General features: G+C 46.1%; 2 protein-coding genes across 2 annotated transcripts in view; one reads left to right on the top strand and one right to left on the bottom strand.

Annotated features, from left to right (window-relative positions):
• T265_02873 (hypothetical protein) overlaps positions 1-5,300 on the bottom strand; it is a gene marked incomplete at both ends in the record, with an annotated part of 15,644 nt that extends 10,344 nt beyond the window's left edge. The window contains 5 exons of the mRNA XM_009167226.1: positions 2,056-2,271; positions 4,429-4,617; positions 4,655-4,864; positions 4,899-5,081; positions 5,114-5,300. Coding sequence (XP_009165490.1) covers positions 2,056-2,271; positions 4,429-4,617; positions 4,655-4,864; positions 4,899-5,081; positions 5,114-5,300 — 985 coding nt within the window. The remainder of the gene's footprint in view (positions 1-2,055; positions 2,272-4,428; positions 4,618-4,654; positions 4,865-4,898; positions 5,082-5,113) is intronic.
• T265_02872 (hypothetical protein) overlaps positions 1-8,329 on the top strand; it is a gene marked incomplete at both ends in the record, with an annotated part of 20,621 nt that extends 12,292 nt beyond the window's left edge. Inside the window, 3 exons of the mRNA XM_009167225.1 lie at positions 1,323-1,461; positions 7,780-7,848; positions 8,102-8,329. Coding sequence (XP_009165489.1) covers positions 1,323-1,461; positions 7,780-7,848; positions 8,102-8,329 — 436 coding nt within the window. The remainder of the gene's footprint in view (positions 1-1,322; positions 1,462-7,779; positions 7,849-8,101) is intronic.
• Positions 8,330-22,492: the final 14,163 nt, after the last annotated feature.

Genomic DNA, 22,492 nt, shown 5'->3' with positions numbered 1-22,492 from the left:
TGGGGACCGCGTGATCCTCACTTTGCCTGGTTGGAGACACTACAAGATATGGCTGCCAACCGTTGTCAGTGGCGTTCTTGTTGTCAGTTTTTGTCCAGATTGCCTGAATGAATGTCTGGAGGTGTAGGCACCTCGGAATGATTGTGTTAAGCTAGCACTAAGTCCCTCCCCCATCCACCTTTATTCTTTTCTTTACAATAAGGCTTTCAAATAAGTCATGGCTGTACGGCAGTGAAGCATTGGTGTTGAGCACTGATGTCATGCTGTCGTTGATGATGATGATGACCTTCCGGTCAGTAAATTTGCGCTCTGAACAATGAGACACCTGAAGCTCGTGTCCTGCAAATCTGGGAATACCAAAATTACGGGTGGTTTATACGTATGTTCTGACAACTGACGGAGCACCTGACGGGGCAGAAATCGCACACACTGGTCTCGCCTCAAAACTTCCTCGGCCGTCATAAAGTAGCGAAAGACAAGTGCTGTCAATAATCTCGTTAGGACTGAACTCAAAATGAGTGCCACATACACTACGGACCCCTTTTTTGAAAACAGGTGTCAATACGGAGTATACCCAGTTGTCTGGGTAGACCTCCTTCTCAAATGGAAGCGAACGAATCAGACAAACACTAGATTAAAAGTTCATCCCAATTCTCCAATAATGCGGGAGGTCATCTGGACCAGCAGTCGATGACGATTGAAAAGACATGTGCAGCTGCAAACACCTGAGGCTGTATGATGATTCAAGCACACCACCCAAGATTCTAGTGCAGTTCGGGAAGCAGACTGAGTGATGGCAGGTGGTCATGAGAATTGTTGTTCAAACTGCTTAGTCCAGAGGTCAAGGAGTCTCTCGGCGATTTGATCTCAGGTAGCCTCTCCGGCAGGCGGTGTACGCGGACTGATCGCACGGATCGGCTGAGATAATTTCCGGGTACTTCTTAATTCTCAACCCATTCCAATTACTTAGCCTTGCGTGTACACCAGGTTTCGCGGTTGGCGCAGACGCTAAGTTGCACTTGTCGCCCAATAGTCCGAGCTGTTTTATTTCCGAGAGTGACCATAACATCCCTCCGAGATAAGAATGGTGACAGTGTTCCGTCTGATGCTCATTGTTTGGGTGCGAAGTGAGATGGCCCAGTCATTGCAGTGCTAATTTACTGACCGGAAAATCCGTGGTTCGAACTCGACCTATGCATCTCGATTTCTCCTGTCTAGGCTTGGGAAACCTCGCAATACCCCAGTGTTCGTGCTTCCTCCGGATGGCAGCTAGGCACCGAAAAGGTTTTGCAGCTGAGCGATCTATTTTAATTTTATTCCAGTACTTTGGATGGAACGTATAGTGTCATACCGCAGGCGAAACTACCAGGGAAGTTAGAACACGTAGCAATCTCGTTCCAGTGTGAATTAACAGCTGACGATGGGGCAATCAGAAAAGATGCAATGAGATGCTCTGGATCGGTGGGTTTTTCAGTTGCTCAGCGGAGAGTAATCATGCACTCTGTAAAGTATGCTACAATAATATGGATTTGATTATTATTGGATAAATAATGGCTGCACAGAGATGAAGCATCGGTGTTTGACACTGCCAATGGTGTATAGTAGTTAGATAACAACTGATGTCAAACCGTATCAGAAACTGTCCACCTTGAGAACCAGCCGTGGTTGGTTGGAATTATGGTTTGGTCCATCCTCCAAGCAAAATACTAAGGGCCTTTTAACCCAAATATATCATCAGAGGCCAGCGACCGTTTCCGGCTTCAGTGGAAGCAACTCACACTTTAGGCAATAGACAACTTACTCCCAGTACCATGAGCTACTGAATGTATGAAATGGTTAAAGGCACAGACTTTTTGAAATTATCTGAGTTGAAAAGTTTTACCATCACCAATTTCGTGCTACGTTTGCAGTCAGTAACACGTCACCGGTCTGCAAGGCCATCATTGTACTAAATTTTACGTTTATTTGACGAGGTGAACATGTTATTCAAAGGCAGCTAAATTTGGTTCGAGATAAGGCAGCTGAGAATTGAGATGACTACTGAGGAACACTTACCAACCAATGGGTTGTTGTCGATGAAATCAAAGACCTTTCGAGTCCCCATGACGAAACTGGCAACGATCTTCCCGGGACGCTGTGTTTTATGCGCGTTCGTTACAGCACCCAAAGATACAAGGTCTACGAGCGCATCGGAAAACATTTCCGTATGGACCCCCAAATGTCTGTGGTTCCCGAGTTGTCTGAAGACAGATTGTGGGATATTCCCAATACCTGTGGGCGTGTCAGGAAAGCAGAATGATTTATAGGACTATTCAGACAAGCTTTTGTGTCGTCATGACGATTTGGGAAGGAAAAAAGGAACATTGTAAACAGCAGGGTGGTATGGGACTTTGTATCAATGAAGAACACAAACGGTCATTGTGGAACGCGGTATGTATCTCATTGCTGGTATTACTGAAACCATAAAACTGCGGCGAAAAACTGATTTAGCAACGCAAAACCTCATGCTTGTTAACGGCAAAGAAAATCTCAGTACTGCCATCAAAGAGTGTCCCCGATAGTACGCTTCCAAAAAGAGCAGGAAACGCTTCGGTTCTAAGGGTTTTTACCTCCCAAAAAAGGCACCTTCAGGAGTTTCCAGCAAGCTCTACGAGTTTCTGCATAAACGTTTTGCTAATACAGAATTTCTATAGCCTAAAATACAAACTTACAGTTCTTTTTGACGGTCATCGCAGGAATTCAACCCTTTGTGGTCTGGCGGCTGTTAAAATAGAGTCACCTCAGATGTTCCCGACCGCAAGCTTTCGTGGATTTGGAAATCGATCAAGTGCAACAAAGTCAGGATTTTATTTTCCTGAGGACGAGTTATTCCTTCGAATCAAAGTTGATCGGATATTCGGAGGGAGTTATCGGAGAGTACCGGTACTTGTGACAAAGAAATTCACTCACAAAAGATGGACTGGTTGACAAGTCAAAGCAACAACCGGTTCATTTACCTAAATGCGTGTTCTCTACGACAACTAGACAAGACAACTGAAGACATTTTGCGGTATGGAACGCAAAGCCATCTACATATCAAGCGTGCCTACAAATGAATTCCGACAGCAAAGACTTCACTAGCTTTGCAGCATCCCATTTACTGTTACCAATGTGGTCGCTTGTTTTCAACGCACAATGGATCAGATGATGAAATTTGGGAACGCTCATGAAATATTCGCCAAAACAGAAAATGTCATAGTTTGTGGACAAACGAAAGGTTTGGACAGCCGTATTTTTCATTCATTCCTGCGTGCTACCAGAAAGATGACACTAGCGTTAGACAAAACGACAGTCGCCACGGCCGGTCGTTAGATACTGAGGATTATTAAGACATATGAACCTGGTATCGCAGCTGCGGTCATACTAAGCCAAAACAATCGACTAGTCGCCTTTTTCTTGGGGACTCAATTTCATCAGGAAACCGTTCCATCGTCGAGTAGACCTACGTCGTTGTTGATATGTGCATGAATGACGATATTAACTCATGGAATAGGTACAACGGAACGCAAAAAGACAAGGCAAAAAAGATGTTTGAAGACTGAAGAGTCGAACTCCCTGACTTCAGTTTCGACGTTGCTAACGGGCCTGATGAAGATATTCGAATTGCTGATACAAGTTATCCGCATGTGGAAACAGGAAAGCTCAAACAAATGCCTGATTCGTAGAACTGTTTAGCAGCTGCTGGTAAGCTTCATTTCATGGGTTTCAAAAACCTACTTTCTACTGGTAACGTTGTAGGACACGTGCAGAACTGAAACCGACATGAAGATAACTAATGAGGGAATTGGTCTAACTACTGATGTTTGGAGAGGAAGTTTTATTGACAAGGAAGTACTCTTGTATACCAACTGCTCTATCACGCTTGAGATTCAATTTTCAGGGCATAAAACCACTTCAAGAGTTCATACGTAATTACGAGCGAGATGGCCCAAGTGGTTAGAGCAGGAATTTACTGACCGTTAGGTCAAGGGTTCAAACCCGACGTCTGCATCTCGACCTCCCCTGTCTAGGCTTAGGTAACCTAGCGGTCCCCCAGCCCTCGTGCAACCTTCGGGTGGCATAACAGTTAGACACCGAAAGGGTGCTACAGCTGAACGAGTTTTTACTTGATCGTTTGTAGAACACTAGCTCCCAGAAACTAGACTGCTACTAACTCACGGATAACAAATTTATATGGTATGAGAATAGGAAATACTGCATTAACCTGTGCGGTGCTTGCCACCGGTCGTCAAAAGTGGTCAACCATAATCCCTGCACATAAATAGAACCAACTCATCTCGCAGCAGTATGCCAGTGACGTATGGGATTGAGTGACGGTATTGAACAAATAATTAGCGTTGAATATCAGGGCAAACTAACTGTAAAATGTATGTGTGCTGGGTAACTAACCTGCCTCGAGTGTGGCCCCATCATCCACGAGGTTCTCAGAGATAAAACGGCCTATCCTGATCTCTTCAATCGAAGGCTCACGAAGCTCCGAAGTATGCAGAGGCATTGTACCATATATTAGGACATCGAGGTGACTTGAGTGAATATTAGCATCACCACGGGTGACCGGAACGTTTGGGTTAACTTGGCCTGGTGAACAGCGTAGAACGAACGGAATAGAACAAACCAATGATCTTCTTCGCGTTCTGGATCGCTGATCGAGTTATATCGACAGAGGCACCGAGAGAACAATAACCATGCTTTCCTGGTGGTGAAATGCTGACAAGGGCCCAGTCAAAGTTGATAACCCTCCGTCGGAAGAGATGTGGGACTTCGCTCAAGAAAATGGGGTAGAAATCTGCGATACCAGAATTGACAGCTTCCCTGCAATTATGACCTGAAGACTGAATTCAGATGGGTAGGTTCCATACCGACAAAGAGCGATCTTGAGCTAAAGCGGTCTTTAGCCTCGGGTTCGCAAAAAGGATATGGCCCCAATGTGAAAAGGTGATAGAGTTCAATATTCTTCAACTTGTTCTCAACAACATGTTTGTAGAGGCATTCCAAAAGTATGGTTGGTGTTGACGCTCCACCTTGTACGAAAAGCTTGTCTCCTAGAGATACGGCTAGCGAATTAGATAGGCACTACCATCTTTCAGGTCGGTAAATGCAGCTTCTGGGGTAGACCATTGTGGTACAACTCCAGGAACTGGACAAAATGGCTCCGTGTGCTCTAGGTCAACCTTGTCTGTCGTTGCTGTGCGGAGCCTACAAACAGGCGTTATGTTTTTCGACCTAACAGCTACGGTCAACAGTCGGATTAACCTATTCATCTCGGAAGCGAACGGGCCACAGGATCACCTGACGCACCGTGACCTTGGATATAAATTCCCGCCGCCCATCTACAATTGTACAATGCCCTGTTGGTACCGCCGAGGTTTTATATCCAGTGCGGTCTCTACCTTCATGGGTGAGTGAGAAGCTAATGGCTCGCAGACATCTTTGTAGCGACCTATGCGAGTTTCTTAATTGAATAGAAATGGAAAGGGCTTGTGCTGGTCTACCTAAACAGGGTTGTAAACTTGATGCGAAATTGCTCCCCTAGCGATCCGACCCAGAGTCGGCGACTTGTGGTCTGGACCGGGCAGCTTGTGTGTGAAGGCCAAAGTCAGCATGGTATATAAACTGGTGCCGAGCTACAAATGGTCATTCCTCGCTTGCTCTGTTTGCGGTCCGGGTGCCCACCACATGTAGAACGCCACCGGCATGGTTTCAACGACGGTACGGTCAATTTTTCCTGAGCCGAGTACCGCATCAACTAGATTGTTGTCAAGTAAGGTGGTTAAATGTGGTATAATATCTTGTAGGTCCACAGGATGTATCCTCGGCGAACAGAATGACCTGCGTATGTTTGATTGTTGTTTGTGTATGGATTGCTGCGATGTTTTAAGTCATCCATGGAAATCCGAGACTATGTCCGGAAAAACTATTGAATCGACTTGACCGGTGGTGATGTGCGCGTCCTGCGAGATGAACTGCGTCGCTTGGACTATCCTGTATATGACCTGCAGGGTATCCGAGATGCGCTGCGCCCATTTGGACGCATGGCTGCCTGTGGTGACGGGAGTTTGAATGTTCTTATATTTCCGTCCGTCTGCGTGGTTTTTATGCAAAGTATGGTGATGTAATTCAGGGAGATTCAACCTAGCACCGTACGCAGGTGTGGGTGGTTGGTGGTTTTTTTTCTGCTGTAAAATCCCCCCTCAAAGCGGTACTGTAGTGGTAAGTGGTATGCGTCCTTTCTGCAGGCTGGGCGAATGGGGCTCTAGTCGTTTCCTTTCCGTTACCTTGCACTAATTCTTTTCCCATTTGCTTTCCAGGCACAACTGTGGAACACATTTTTAGTGCTTGTGTTATCTGCTTGCAATCAGCCATGATAAAATTATGTTTTCCTAAAATTGGTTTCAAGCGTCACGGAAACCAGGGCATCTAGGCGTTGCTTTGAAGACCAGCTTGCTTAGGTCAGAAAAGGAAGGGCGTAACCTTCCGATTTCGTCTGTAGCCTCAGAGTGGTCCCGAAACCCTTTAGGACAACGGAGGGTCGCCTCTAACAGCATACGTTTAGCATTATGCACAATAGCCCAGCGGCCTAACCGTGCCTGAAGCACTTATTAGGCTTCATGGGTGTTTCATGTCACGGTGTTACCAGTTACGTAATCGACAGAAATATTATTCAATTCGAAGATTACATGACAGGGCGCACCGTACACTTAATACCTCGCCTGTTGTTGCATAGTATGTAGAGTCGCTAACGGAAACGGGAGGAATGATTTCCAGCCACAACTGAGTTTCAGGGTTCAAAACCCACGATGGTGACATACGTTGCTGTCGCTTTAGACATAGTTGATAAATGTCGTCAACAGTCACATTGGAAAGTTGCGGCAATAGTGGTATTCCAAGCTTTGCCTACATTGCTCACTAAATACGTCAACAACTGCTCACATTATTCTGTGTGCTCAGATGACTGGTAAACTCTTCTTCATGCCACAACGATACTTTACGTTAAGGGGTGAACGATCAGAAATAGAAAATAGGTGACCACTCAGTAAATACGCCGCCGGTGGCACCACCGCCGGGTATCGGTGCCCAAAGGTGGCTAATAGGGGTGGCATGTTACACTTGCCACTGGTAGTGCCAGAGTTACTGCTCCGGCTCAACCACATACGCTATCTTTGATCCGTTGGCTCCAAACGACGCACCGATGGTTCTGTCATTATAAACCAAAGTTGAGGCTATTCATGAACATACCGGGTCTTGCACTTAGGGCAGTCATTGACTATACCGGGTGCCTTAGCTACGCGAACACTATTCCAATGATACATGGCCTTCAAGGCTTTCATTGGGAGGAACGCAGACAATAGCACGTAGGTTTTTCCTTTCATTCAAACGAATAACGATTTCATAACTTGTGAACGATGCTGAGTGCAAACGGTTAATACACCAGGGTCAGCTGCTAAATCCATGCTGTTCTGACTAATTACTTTCTGTTACCGCAAGTAATCCCAAATACCATCTCCCTTTGGAGATATAGGTAACTTTAGGAACAAAATGTAAGATTACACTTTTTACAACCGAGCTATCTTAAACTACTGGTAATCGCACATGCTTTGCGTTAATTAGATTAAAAAATCTGTTAGAAATGTAAATTTTAAAAAGATACAACCGCATTATACTTCTGTGCTTCGTTTGAGAGGGTCAACCATAAGCCGCAAATCCGCCATGTTGTCATTTTTGAATGTTCCAGCCATCTAGATTTCAGCCAATCAGAATGGGGATGACGCCGCAAGTCGTGTGGTCACAGCCCAGCGTAACAACCAGCGCGTATGTATTCTAATTGACGCTTGAGGATATAGACAACTTTAGGGACAAAATATAGGATAACACTTTTTACAACCGAGCTATCCTAAACTACCGGTAATCACATACTCTTTGCGTTTATTAGATCAGCAAATCTGTTAACGATGTAAATTTTTAAAAGATACAACCGAACTATAAGTCTCTGCTTCGTTTGAGAGGGTCAATCGTAGACCGCAAATCCGCCATGTTGCCATTTTTGAATGTTCCCATCATCTAGATTTCAACCAATCAGAATGTGGATGACTCCGTATGTCGCGTGATCGCGATCCAACCTCCTTTCGGAGATGAAAATCTTTTTGTTATCAGTTGTCCCTCTGGATTCACAGGCCCGTCTGAGGGCACTTTGAGCTTCCTCGCAGTAGTCCCCGGAATGGGTCATTCATTCTTCATATACCTTTCTATTTGGCAAAAATTGACTTATCTGCTTGGAGTTCGGATTCAGTGATTGGGCGATTGCTAAACGGGTGCGTGGCGATTATCCAGGGTTACGTGGCTGAAAGAATAAGTGATTTCTATCTAACGGACCTGATGCGCCGCATTTGCACTGCCTGCACCGGGGTGAAAACAGACTGAAATGAACTGTTCCGCGCACCCAAAGCTAACAACGAGAATAAGCTCTGCGATACGAGACCCCACGCATCTGTGTAATACGGGGAAAGGTGTGCCGAATCGTCCGTAGAACGAAGAATGCATTTCAAAACGATTTTCCATGGTTAATTGAAAATGACAAGTTCGAAGAAAGCCGATAATTTTTTTGGAACATATCATTAAATGTCATACACTAGGTCCTCATCATGTACGAGAGAGGCGTTCATTGGGCCTCCGCAAATGTCATGTAGACGCCTTTTTCGCCATTCATAGAAAGGCGTGATTGCCAGTTCGATGCTTCTACGTATATTTGGAGAGCGCTGGCGGTGAAACATCAGGATCTCGGGGTCACTCGCAACTGAAAGCACGTCCGGAGGGTGGAGAAGATTGGGTTGAGCCTACTTTCACTCGTAGTGTTTTGTCTTCTAGGAGCGTTTTAAACCAACATTAATTTACCCCTTCAATCCCATACGGATCAAGCTTGTGGAGCAGCAGGACGTGTGGAAGTGGAGCAAATGCTTTTGAAAAGGCGAAAACTATTGCACCTAACAAGAGTCCCCTGTTCATAGCTTGGGTTTAGCTGTCCATAAATACCAGCAAGTACGCAAAGGTTAGAAGGAATCCGGGTCGCCGCTATTTGGCGCCGAGGGGATTTGATATGTCGGTTACAGGGTTCGTTCCATCACACTGCACGGTTTGCGGGTAGGGGCTAACAGGCCTGTAGCTGTCGCACACCAGGTGGTCATTAGTTTTGTAGTTCGGCGTGACAACCGATGGTCTCCAATCAAAGGGAGAGTTGCCTCCCCCGAGAAACTGGGGGAACACCTGGCAGAAATCGCTGTAGAAATACTCGCGTGAGCCGTGTTTACTTCAGGATCCCTGGAGGGATTTTGTGTGTCTCCCAGGCTGCTGCAATTATCTTTTCGAAGATTGCTGGGACCTTGCTTCCAGAATTTACCAAATCCTTACGGGAATCATTTCGTCCGTTCGACTTCCCGCCGGTTTCTTCGGTAAAGATACAGCTTTAGCCTGTTGAATTTTTTGGTCAACGATTCCATATGTCTCATGCACTGAAACTGGTCCCGGTTCAATTAGGACCTGGGAAGTCTGCATGGCAGATGTTTCGAATCAACATTTGGGGTTCCGAATTTCAGGCCCGGTAGCAGATGAGATTGTAGGTTAGCAACAGTGTTCAGTGTGTCCTGGTGGAGCCCTATTTAACACTTGACCAAAAAGTGGATTTGGTTGATGACAATCAAATCCAGGAGGAGTGGTAGTACCCCTGTGCGGTATCTGATTGACCCGTGAGGTGTTGGATACAAGCGATCCTTTGAACAGGCTTGTTCTGCGTTGATGCAAATGTCTACCAGACCAGACGCATTGGAACTTAATCCAGGAGAGCTTCAGAGAGTTAAACTCATCAACCAGCAAGGGATGGAAGAAATGTTATCTGCGGCCACCTCTGGCCCATAAAGTAGGACAGCTAGAACTGCGGCATTGTACACTGTCTTTGACAGCAGAGCTGATGTCACGTCTTTCTCACAACTGTCTGGTTTTGACGCACACTGCCCTGACACCAAGATTAAGCAAATTCAGGAGATCTGCCGTAAACGGACATGGCCATGACAAAACGCATATAAAGCACTGATAAGAGAATTTAGAAGGGTTACCTTTCGCCAAACACTGCCACAGTTTTTCACGACCAACGGAGACCAAAGTAAATTTGTGATAGTGGAGCCCAAGACACATGGTGTAAGTACTTGTGTTAAAAGTTTGTGTTAATTGGATACAGCGTATGTTCAGCACCCACCGAGGGCAGGTAACGAATTTTGAGATCACTGACCACTTAACTTAGTCGAATCGACTAATGCCACCTGTCCACATAGGGAATATGAGACTCAACTCGCTGGCGGAAGTGGCCGAATGGCGCAGCCAGTGGCGCTCCTGCATTCAACGCGCAGCTACCCAGGTTCCAAATCTAAAAACAAACATACCATCAGATTCAATGCATGACTGCCTGTCCCGCACACTCCCACATTTTAATGATCGAAACTGTGGCAGGTGAAATGAATGTGCCTGTGGAGTACGGTAAAGTAAATTGCATTGAAGCAACTAATTAAAGAAGCCTTTCCCAAATGTATGTGCAGTGAGCGTCAACTTTGGATCGACCGCCATGGGCTTCCTCAAGAATTAGTCGGACAACCGGATCACTCATATCAGCTGCCAGAATCATGACACTGGTGCTTCATGTTAACCGTAATCAGCGTGACGAACCTCAATGGAAGCTTCCTTTCTCAGCCCCAGCTGCAACATGTTTGATTGTACACTGAAACAACAAACGCTGTTTGCCACGTCGAGATACGTTGATTTTGATTAAGCCGGCAAAGACGACTATCGACTGGTATCCGGTCCAGCGAAGCGCATTCAGTCCTGAGGCGAAGGACAAATCCAGTATATACCACGGTCCATTGCATCGGGGCCCTGAGATACCTGAAGTGTAAAATACCGCTGACATAGATGGACCGCTATTCATTGCAATGTTTTAAGCAAAACTCAGGTGGTATAGAAACCACATCATGGAATGTGGATAACACTAATAGCGTCCAAATTCTCCGTATGCTATTTGAAACCCTCCTGTCAAAATGTAAGATGTCCACCTCAGGGTTCCCGTCGTTGTGATGGAGGAGCCCAGAAGTTTGGAAGTAATTAGCAGTGAACTCAGCTGCTATGACTACTGTTGTCTTCGTAGATGAGGAATCCGAGACAGGTTATATCAACGCTCGGGGACGTCGTCAGGCATGGTCCAGTAGGTTCCTTGATAGTGCTCTGCATCCAAGCTGTTGCCTTCAGTGCATAGCCCCCTCCCAATCTTCTCAATCAAAAGCTCAATGCCGCCCCGTTTTGTAAGCAGCAATTATATCAACTACCACATATAGTGCATACCCATCGAACATAACTCCTCAAATATTTGGCGAACGAATCTGCTGTATCTATAACCTTTGTCGGACAAGTACGCAAATTTTCCGGCTGATGATGACGATGACGCAGAACAACACTAGTCTCGGCATACGATATTTCGGCATGGGTATCTTATGGCCTGGCTAATGAATTTGATGGCGCTGGATGTTTTCTGCGACCGAAGTGTCTGCCCCACAACCAAATATCATTATCCAACCTGAAAAAATCCCGCTTCTTAAAAAATTGCGTATCCTGACCCAACGACCTTGATTATGGCGTCCGTTGCGGGGCTGTCCAGAAACCAGAGTTTGTCAGGCCAATGACGGCACGGTACTGACATGCTCAGTTTAAAAGAACACACTCTTGTCCGTGGTCTCTCACATACTCGTTGAATTAGTGGCAAATACGTATAAACTCCAGGACGTGTTCATTCAAATTTGCAGAACCCTTCGTTCGAATTTAAACAGTTCGGTGGACTCTGTCTGTGCTTTCCATAAAGTCAGTAATTTTCTGTACAGCTCGCATTCTGCCTTGTGTGTTGTCACCAACTCAATTTTCCCCGAATCCTTTCAGCCGACTCCCTCCAACCACTGAGTCACTACAGTTCTATTGTTCTTCAGGATTCTGAGATTATTGCTACCATTTATCCGCATAACTAATCCCTCCACTTCATCACTCGCACCTACGCCTTTCGTGACCATGACCATAAGCCTTACAGTTTAAGGCTACGGGGCCTAGCTGATGGTTTCATTTGGAATAGATTGGCTGGTTTACGCCAAAACGACAGGTTCATTTTCCTGGTTCCTCGTTTTCTAAAATTTGCGGATTTCTTGACATGTGTTAGGCAGTGTCTCTTGTTTTTCACCTCTATCATGTTGTTTTTGCCCGCCACGGTCAAGTTCCAACGTCTGCATCGGATAGTGTCCGCTGCATCCTAGAGACACATCCGAAATTTCTCCGGAACCCTGATTCAAAAAATCTTTAACACAAAGTTTAAGCATTTGATGGTTATTATTCGGGCGCCTAAGATCTCCCCATGCAACCGCGGTTTCATTGGAAGTTGCTTAAACGAACTCGGAGTCCACTGTAAGAGCGGAATTCGTATTATAATGGCCGCGGGTGGCTTCACCAATCGTCTGTATGAAAGCGGTGGAGAAGTTTGTGGGAAAGCAGGTTTCATCGGGTGTTTTCTTACGCATTAGATTTGGAAATAACCACAAAATGACTTGGACAATAGTCAAGCCCATTTCGTCCGCGCAAACTCAAATCGGAGCGGCCATTCGCAACCCGGTTACTTAAAGTTTTTTGTGGTTGTGACAAGCGGCCAGATGAAACAAAGGAATTCGTCACAGCTAGTGCTTTTTGTTTTTTTATGATGATCAGCAAACGTTGTTGTCTGGATTAGGGCAGGTTTTGATCTTCACCGATAAACCGAGCCACTAATGGCGTTGTTGAATGAGCTATTAATTTTGTGAACGGAACAAGCGGACTGCGCATTCATGTGACCACTGCTTCCAAATCCTCGCAAAAAGTAAAGGGAACGAAACAGTCTTCAGGGTGACGCACTCGTCTGGAAATTACTACTACTAATAATAATGTTTATTCCGAACTACTGGTAAGCCATCAGACTGGGTGTGGCAGTCGCTTTACCGTCATCGCAACGCCGTACTTATGTTCGTGGATACCCCTGTACATAAACGTGTTGGATGAGCCGCTAATAGCTGTTATTGTAGTTAGGATAGTTTTGGGTCTATCGACGGTTCGTGTTGGTTCATTGCTGCCTTTAAAACAAGGTAATAAGACAGCCATGTCTATATTGGGGACTCAAAATAAGAAAGTGTCTGAAAGGTATGTTAGAAAGCACTTTGATATGAGTTTAAATGCCTCCCGAAATAACAGACAGTCAAAAGTTTTCACAATTCCTAACCACTTCAATGAGATGACACTACCCGATTTTAAAAAGGGTAATTGAAATTTGCTTGCAGATAATGGGCATGCGGTCGATGAGTAGTGTCGAGGACATATATGAGTATGAGGGTCGTGGATTGTCTAGACTGTGTGCAACTAAGGTGGCCTGAAACTTGCAGAGATATGAGATCAGAGATGTCTGGTGGTGTCGCCTATTTGTGCGATGAGCTGACCTCATTATGGAGCTGTTACAGCCTAAAGATAAGCGTAGAGCTTTGCACAACCAGTTGATTCTGAGGCGCCATATCACATGAATTTGATGAATATTTTAGCATCCCCTCCTCCTCTATCAATGGATATTTCGGTTTATTGAGCGATTGCTCGATATGTAGGCCATAACTAAGAGGAGCTCAGAACAGAAAGAATTTTCTCTTCATTTCAGAAGGCGGGTTATGAGATTCATCATGCATAAGCGGTAAAATTTGAGGAGAGGGCATTCATCTGAAGTGAGATTAATCAACCATGCAGTCTTTTGCATCGTCGTGGACAGGAGGTGATTAAGGGACCTACGTGTTACGGGCATATACGGGGAGCTCCAAAAGCTACCGAACACAAAGTTGTGTCCGCCGAGAGCACCTTCTGTCCACTCCTACTTAATTTCGTGATCGGCGAGATAATGATGCAAAAGCTAAAATGTCTTCTCGACCTGGCTTTTAAATATCTTATAGCAAAAACCTTGTCGATCTGGAGTATGCAGACATTGTTCTCATCTTCGAAGAGGAGAAAAAGTTGCACGCAACTTGGATGAATTGACCAATGTCATTCTGTCCACGGTGCGCACTTTGTACCCACAAAGTGTCACGTTATCATAACGATGTTTATTCCCAACGATTGGGTGGCTTATCTTCAGCATGATTATAGGATTAGTCAGGATAAAGCGTGAGTTTGTTTATAGTTGTGGGAAATGGAACAGGTGGGTGATAGGTTGCAGTCAAGAGAAGGAGTGCATAGTTTTGGGCATGGTATCAAACTGTACAGAGCGGTGCCACTCCATCATTGCACTGAAATACTTAGTTCCTAGACAGCCCCATAACGGACGTCATTTTTGAGATAATTTTGCTTGAATGTGTGATTCTGTGAGGAGGAGGATAATTTTTGTTGGCCGAGTAAATTATCAGAGATAGAACAAAGCTTATGTAAGATCGCAGGCACTCTTCCGATCCGGTTGGAAAGGTAGTGTGTTGCAGCGTTCTCTCTACATTCAGATTTGTATTGGTTTTGATTGTGGTTTGACAGTGCACGAACCGGTAGCGCTCAAGCGGCGTTTTTAGTCGGAAAGCCTATGCCCTCAAGGTGGTATATCCGTGGATATCAAGTAACGGGTGTATCAGGCTGCAGTACAGGCTGCTTTGTTGTATGGCTGTGAGACCAGGCTTGCTTGATAAGCGCGACCAAGGCTTTTTCTGGTGTTCGGAAACGGTTGTCTCAAAACCATAGCTGGTGTTGATTGGTGTCGGCAAATCCGTAAGGCGACAGTTTGATAGCAATTTTTTGGTTGTGCACCGGGGATTTCCACTGAAGGATGCGTCTTTGCAGTCTTCAGCTACACCATCGTGAGTATCTAAGACAGATGTGTCGCACCAGGTTTGGCTTTCTTACTAGCTCATCCATTCGAGTATAGTCGATATGATTTCAGAAGTGGAGATGGGCTGCAATACTTCGACATGAACGCAGTTGGATGAAGCCCAGAAGGGTGCCTCTTGTTGGTTAGATTGCCTCTATGGTCGGGTATGTGATGGTTACGAGTCTCTTTGAGGAAGACCGAGTTTTCGATTCTATTAAGCTACATTGTATCGGTATCAGAGAGCAGAAGGCGAGTAAACTTGTGATTTGGTGCTCTAAACGAGCGAATTTGACATCAGGTACCCGTTCACTCACCAGATCTTTACTATGGCTGCATTCATGGGTGCTTTTTTGAGGACGCATGTGGCCTGGGATCTTAGGGCTCAAGTCTACACCACTTGGTCTTACGACTGGCAAATAAACATCTCTCTTTAGCTTTGACTTCGTTCCTCCCAATAATGCATATGGTTGCCGAATCCCGCTATTGTACCATCGATGTACACATGGCTCGCCAATCGGACTTATTCAGCAAGTAGTGGGTTAACCTTTATAAGAATAAGCCTCCAGGTTCAACTTGGACACCGACCGGGAATTGTGGACAGAGAGATTTGTTAAACACTTGGTGATTTAACCACTACAAATTTGTCTAATTATGTTTTAAACGATATCGCGGAAGATGTGTACGACTCGCAACTGACTACACATTTCTCAGAATCCCTGTGGGGTAAATAACTGAGAACTGGATTGACCACACATTATGTTGGGACCGATGCAGGAATGGGGTGTTGGCAGGTGAACGACGTACGGACATGAAGGACCGCCGTTGGTCATTGGATTAGTCTATTATGTATATTTGGGACAATATGGTCAGCTGCGGGCAAGTGCGCGGGCCCGGCAGTTACTGTAAGTAGCCTCTTTAGGTGACATCGATTATGAGTGAGCCGGGTGGTTGTCGACCATTGGACTGGGCTAGTGGGCATAGTTGACGCCTCATACTTAGCGTTGCACATAGACACGGGCCTAGCAATTACGACAAATAGCCAAGGTAAGATACCTTTACGAGGACGACGGATCGTCTTTGGCCGATAGACTTAGATGTCACGCATAGTTGTAGCCTCGTTTTCATAGAAGACTTTGGCATGTTGTTTACAGGTAGCAGGCATAACTGAGAGCGCGCACATTTATGGGTATGACGGGTAATCGTTGCTAGTTAGATCAGGACACTGCGCGTAGTTGAGGCCTAATAATCAGTGTCGCATATAGACACTGGCCTAGCAGTTCCAAAAACAAGTCAAGGTAGGCGATATCGCTTGCAGTTATGAGTAGGAGGTCCACTATTCGCCTTTAGGTTAGGTATACGTGCATAGTTAAGGCCTCGTATTCATGGGTTCACATGGAAAATGGGCCGGCGTTTAGCATACGTAGCAAAGATAAGCGACAACGCGTACAGTTACGGGTACGGCAGATTAGGTTGGGTTAATCAGCGCCGCACATGGACACGGACCTGGCGCGTACGATTAGTAGCCAAATAAGGCGACATCGAATACAGCAATGAATATGACGGGTCGTCAGATTAGGCTATCACGCAGAGTTGGGGCCTCATTTCTACCGGCCCGCATGGATGCTGGCCAGGCGTTTACTAGAAAAGATGAGTGTTATCATGTATAATTATGGATATAAAAGACCGTCGCAAGCTGTTCAAATATGTTACTGTGCATAGATGAAACCTCATAATCAGCCGTGCAGACTTCTCAGGAATGCGCATATTGAACAAGTTACACTGGGAACAGTTCCAGTGGAAGAATTTCATAGGAACATTGTCCAGAAGGTACATTAGGCTGACATGCTGTTCGTCCCAAAAAACCAGCACGCCCTAGGATGAGCCGCAGGCTGCCAAAGGATTCGGCGACTTCTGGAAAAAGCCCCTTTTTTCAAAAAGTCGACTACAGGGGATACAGAAGATGAACTCGTATTTCGTAAGATGCGGAACCACCAATGGAACGTACGAAAACAGGCCACCATCCCAGACCTCGCTCGAAAAAACAAAAACGTGACGTTCAAACACATGAGACGCCGCCGCAGAAATAAGCCATCCGCGTTCCCCTTGAGGGACGGGAACGGAGAATCCGCGAGTGACCTGACAGTGGCATCTGAGATTTAAAGAGAACACTATGCAGGTCCATATTCAGCCCCAGAGTCATCGTCACATCCACTCTCCTCAAAACGTAAATGAGAAGAGCCACTAACCGAATTGGTCTCCACGGTGGAGGACATTCGTCAAACCTTGCACAAAATCAACCCATTCGGCGCTTGGGGCCTGGCGAGTTTCATCCCAGGAGCCTAGAGAAAATATCATCTACGCTGGCAACTATTTTATACCTGGCGTTTCGTCAGTCGCTTGACGAAGGCCGCCTTCCCCCTTCTCGGAAGGAAGCGGTTGTCACGCCAATATACAAAACTGGTGACCGACTATCGCCTGGGCGCTACAGGTCTACAAGCCTCACTAGCGTGCCGAGCAAGATGATGCAACGCATTCTGAAGCGAGCCATCCTAGATCACCTTACTTCCAGCAATCTGATATCTCCAACTCAATATGGATTTCCCCCAAACCGTTCTTGCGTGACAAACATGCTCGTGTTTATGGACAGCTTAACCCAAGCCAAGGACGAAGGACTCATATCGGATGCCATATTTTTCGACTTCTCAAAAGCATTTGATAGGGTCCCACACGTCCCGCTGCTCCACAAGCTCGAGTCTTATGGGGTTCAAGGGAAAATCCTTCACCGAATCAAGACGTTCCTGTCAGACGGTTCATTCCGAGTAAGAACAGACTTGACCTACCCTTCTCCAGCGCCGGTCTCCATTGGAGTTCCTCAAGGCTCCGTCCAGGGACCACTCCTGTTTCTGATCTACGTCAACGACCTCCCAGATGTTCTTGCAAGTCCATGTCTACTTTTTGCGGACGACTTGAAATCCTGGAGTTCCAATGCCAGTGCCCCCCAAATGGATGTAGACGCTGCCAAGCAGTGGTCGTTGGACTGGCACCTTCCTCTGAAAGACAAAAAGAGCGTCCATATATCAGTTGGAGGAGACTCAGCGAATGCCTGTTATGCGTGGTGAGAAGGGACCAGAAAGCATTATGAGGATAGACGCCAAAAAGGGCTTGGGCATCTGGGTCTCCTCAAACTTGTCCTTCTCACTACACCTTGAGAAAGCGGCCCAAAAGGCATTCGCCATTTTGCGGATGATCCGATGCACCTTCTACCGTACCACTAGCATGGACTTCCAACTACTCTGTGGGGCTTGTCAGACCGCTCCTGGAACGCGCCAAACAAGTTGTCTGCTCAGGACTCGCGAAGGACATCACCCTCATTGAGCGTGTCCAGCGAGCCACTATGAGAATGGTTGCCGGCCTCAATTCCGTGGAATACCAAACGCGTCGCGCGATGGTTGATCTCTTTCCCCTGGAGTATCGTCGACTCCAAGCGAACCTACTACTTACTTGTGCCCTGTTTGAACAAAACAAAGTTTACAGAGTTTTCACGGTTGATCCAGCAAACACACTGCGGGGGCGTAGTACGAAGACTTCCAAACTCAGAGCACACACATTCAAAATTTTTTCCATTTCGGGTGGTAGTTGCGTGGAATGACCTTACTCCGACGGTTGTACACGCTCCTTATAGAACCCAGTTCAAAGCACTACCAGACATTTATTCATGCGAATCCTCGCGCTGGCAAGCATAGTGCCTCGCGCTGAGAACATAAACAGCAGCGGTACACCCCTTTTCCACTTGTGCCTTTCAGGTGAACGACATCCACTGAACGACAAGTTCAAAACCGACCCGGGAAGCTTGGGCAAAAGCCTCGGTCCTGCGTATTAATCCGTGAATCCGTGAAAGTCTCAACTTCGAAAATCCATTAGTTTCGGCGTAAGTAATTTGGGTGTCCTTCTAGTCTGCGGCGATAGTGCCCACTGTGGACGACACTGTCACTTTTCCGCCCGATCCCATGTACCCACTACCCCGCCACTCATGCTTTTATTCTTACTGCAGTCGTGTGATCATTCCGGACGGGCGTGCAACACATCAGTTGAAACAAACACGATTATGTTCACCTCGATACGCATTCGTTGGAGTCATCCGATGCCGGCAACTCTTCTGGGGCATCAGTGATCAGAAACACCAAGACGCCTCACATTATTTGTCTGTAGAGTCCATGTGTAGCAACCATTCGGTCATACAGTCCTTACTGTATCCTGGCACACGCGATCCTTGAGACTCAGTGATATACCTTGTGGACTTTGTACGTGATTTTAGCTTCCTTGCCGGACACCGATTTTTAAAGGGGCTTTAAAGGAACACCTCGCACTCTCACATGCCTAGAATTATGTGAGCACTGGGACCGGACGGTGTTCATATATTTCGGGCGCATGATCCGTTCAGCGAGTGTTGTTCAGGGCATTGACCGATCGACATACTTAAGCGTGCTCTTGAAGTCACTGAATATCAAGATTGTGGTTCGTGTGTACATTTGGCGTTGCTCTAACGTCTGATGAAATCTGGTGTGGTTGACGCAGCCTATACCCGGGCGAGGAATCACGGTTGTAGGAGTCACGTGTTATCGTAAGATGACGAAGTATCAGTAGCGCCAGAAGCCGTGGTACAACGGGAGTCAAACTCATGCCCATGCGGTTACTACTTTCACTACGAGTACTATTTGAATCAGTATTATCGACTTCCCTAATTGTCTGGTACATTTGTTCTCCCCCGGATAAATTCAAGTGGATTGAGTAGATGAAACCGCCTAAATCCTTGCGTTGAATGAGTGGACGTCCGTCGCGACTACAGGCGCGATGATGCTTGAATAGAGATATACACTCGGACATTCCAGAGGATTCCAAGGTCACTGTCCATACCTCCATATGATGCCGGCAATCTAGACTGGACGTGGCGGATAGATAATTAGAGTATTCTAAATGCTGTGCTGCAAGTTTATCTGCTGACTGTCCATCTGGCCACTTAGTGTCGTATCTCAAAGTGTTTTCAAAACGCCATTCACAAGTACCCTTGCTGACCCGCTGTTTTCCGTTCAGCAAAGACTTTAAACGTAGTTAGCTAAAATTTGTCGTTTTGTGGCAGCGAGGCATCACCGTGAACACTGAATTTCCGTCTTTGATCATGCTGATACATTCAGCACTCCAGAGACACTACTGTGGGACTCTTTATGAACGAGAACTAGATGCTGCGAAACAGAGTGTCCGGCTGTCATTCCAGTCCTTAAAATAGACGCAATGATAACTTGCGGAACCTATCGTGGCCTCAGCCTGGTAGCTGCAGTATTTTGCTCAGGTAGATGAATTACTATGAGATGAAGCTCGTGGGAATTAAGTTGGATTTAGCCCTGGCTGAGGATAGGTCAGTCAGATCTTCATACTGGTGCGTTATTTATAAGTTTCATTCTTTCAAACATCCAACGTGGATCGTTCGTCTTGATCTGAAGCCACTTTTAACTCTGTCATACGCCGGAAATTTTGTCTGTTTTTAACAACCAAAGCTGCCTTCTCTAAATTCTGTGTGCGAACAACTATGGCGCCCGGGGATTGAAGAGCTCCTGGAACGGTTGCATTCAGACATGGTTATGCGCACGATGTCGCTTTCTTCGGTTCAAATCCTCCAAAGGTACAATTCATTTTAAATGACCCAACCAATTCCGCCACATGGCCTCGTTTACGCTTCACATTCTGAAGGTATAAAAAGCATATACAAGGCTTGTGGGACCAAACCTAAGCATCATTCTTGCAAAAAGTGCTCGAAGTAGTGGATAAATTCGCTTACCTGGGCAGTCATACAACTTTTGGTGGAGTTGCTGAAGACAAGTTAGGAAGACTAGGTCAGAGTTAACCTTCCCTACCCGTGATATCAATCTGTCAGTCTGCCTGCCATGAGCAGAGCATACATGGCGACTGTCCATACTGCCTTACATTAAAGAAGCTAGGCCCTTAGGAGCAGAGGATGTACAAAATTTGTTATTTCCAGACGGTCGCTGTTTCCAAAATGGCGGAGACTGTTGAGCCCATTTTCCTCAACTTAGTTCTCCGTCTGAACCTCCAAACTAGCGTTCCCGTCAAGATAACCACCAAAAATGCACAGCGTGTATTATTGCCAGAAACTGAGTTTAAAAATTTTGCAGTGCGTTGTGCATAAGGTGTAAACCATAACGAATCCTGGAAACTCCGATGCCTTCTGATCGGGTGGCCATTATGCGCACAATGCCATCAGCTGCAAAACCTATTCAAGGGGACTAAAGTTTTTTAATCCGTAATGTTGCATTATGTTGTGTCCATGCTCAATTCAAAAAGCATCTCAATCTACTTCCATATTTTTGCAGCTCACCAAATCCAAGTGTCTCTGGAAGAGTTCCTAACTTTAGCAGGAAAATTGTGATGGAATACTTTCCTAGTATCATCGGGACCGCGAAATTTATAGATGGGGCTCAAGTAATTAAACTTCCGTTATTTGGAGGAGACTCAGCGAATGCCCTGACATGTCATAACTTTCGAAAATTCAACTCCATTGTGCGAATGCTGAGCGCCTTCAGATTGAGGCACTGTCGACCGCCGTTTGGCGAACGCTGGGTCGTGATTGGCTGTTGCGTTGAGACCTTTGACTAATCAGAGCTCGCCTTGATGCCGGACTGTCAACCGGCCGATATTTCTTGCCGATCTTGTGCGACTTAAGTTTCTCGGCCTTTCTCAGCGCCTAACTGCGAGTAGTATAGGGGTATCCTTATAGAATTCTGCCTAACACCCCGTTAAAATTTGTTGACATTGCTTCGAAGCCGGGGGTTCACTTGCAGTGGTCTGACAGGCTTGTGGATCCTGTGTGCCCAGGTTCCCGGTCGTGATGCGTGCTCGGGCTGAGCCTCCGACATAGCAGCTGATTGATTTTATGTGTTTGTTCCGGGAATAAACGCCTGATGCTATTACCACAACCTCGTAAACAATTTATCGTGTCAGTCATCGGGGATCACACTTCAAAAAAATCGTTACACGGATTCACGGATTGATACACAGGATCGAGGCTTTTGCCCAAGTTTCCCGGGTCGGTTTTGTTCTTGTCGGTCAGTGGCTGTCGTTCACCTGAAAGGCACAAGTGAAAAAAGGGTGTAGCACTGCTCTTTATGTTCTCAGCGCGGGGCAGTATGCTCGCCAGCGCGAGGATTCGCACAAATAAATGTCTAATAGTGCTTTAAATTGGGTTCGAGAAGGAGCGTGTACAACCGCCGGAGGAAGGTCATTCCACGCAGCTACTACCCGAAATGAAAAAAAGTTTTGTCTAACGGATGTGTGTGCCCTGAGCTTGAAGATTTTCTTACTATGTCCCCGCCGGGTGTTTGCTGGGTAAACGGTAAAAAACCTGTTTGCCAAGCTTTGTTCAAACAAGGCGTAGGTAAGAATTAGGTCCCCTCGGAGGCGACGGCACTCCAGGGGAAAGAGATCAAGCGTCACGAGACGCGTTTCGTAGTCCACGGA

This window comes from Opisthorchis viverrini, assembly GCF_000715545.1.
Source record: "Opisthorchis viverrini unplaced genomic scaffold opera_v5_40, whole genome shotgun sequence".
Classification (NCBI taxonomy): Eukaryota; Metazoa; Platyhelminthes; class Trematoda; order Opisthorchiida; family Opisthorchiidae; genus Opisthorchis; species Opisthorchis viverrini.
The sequence above is the reverse complement of the archived record's forward strand: the minus strand, read 5'-3'. Positions and strand labels throughout refer to the sequence as shown.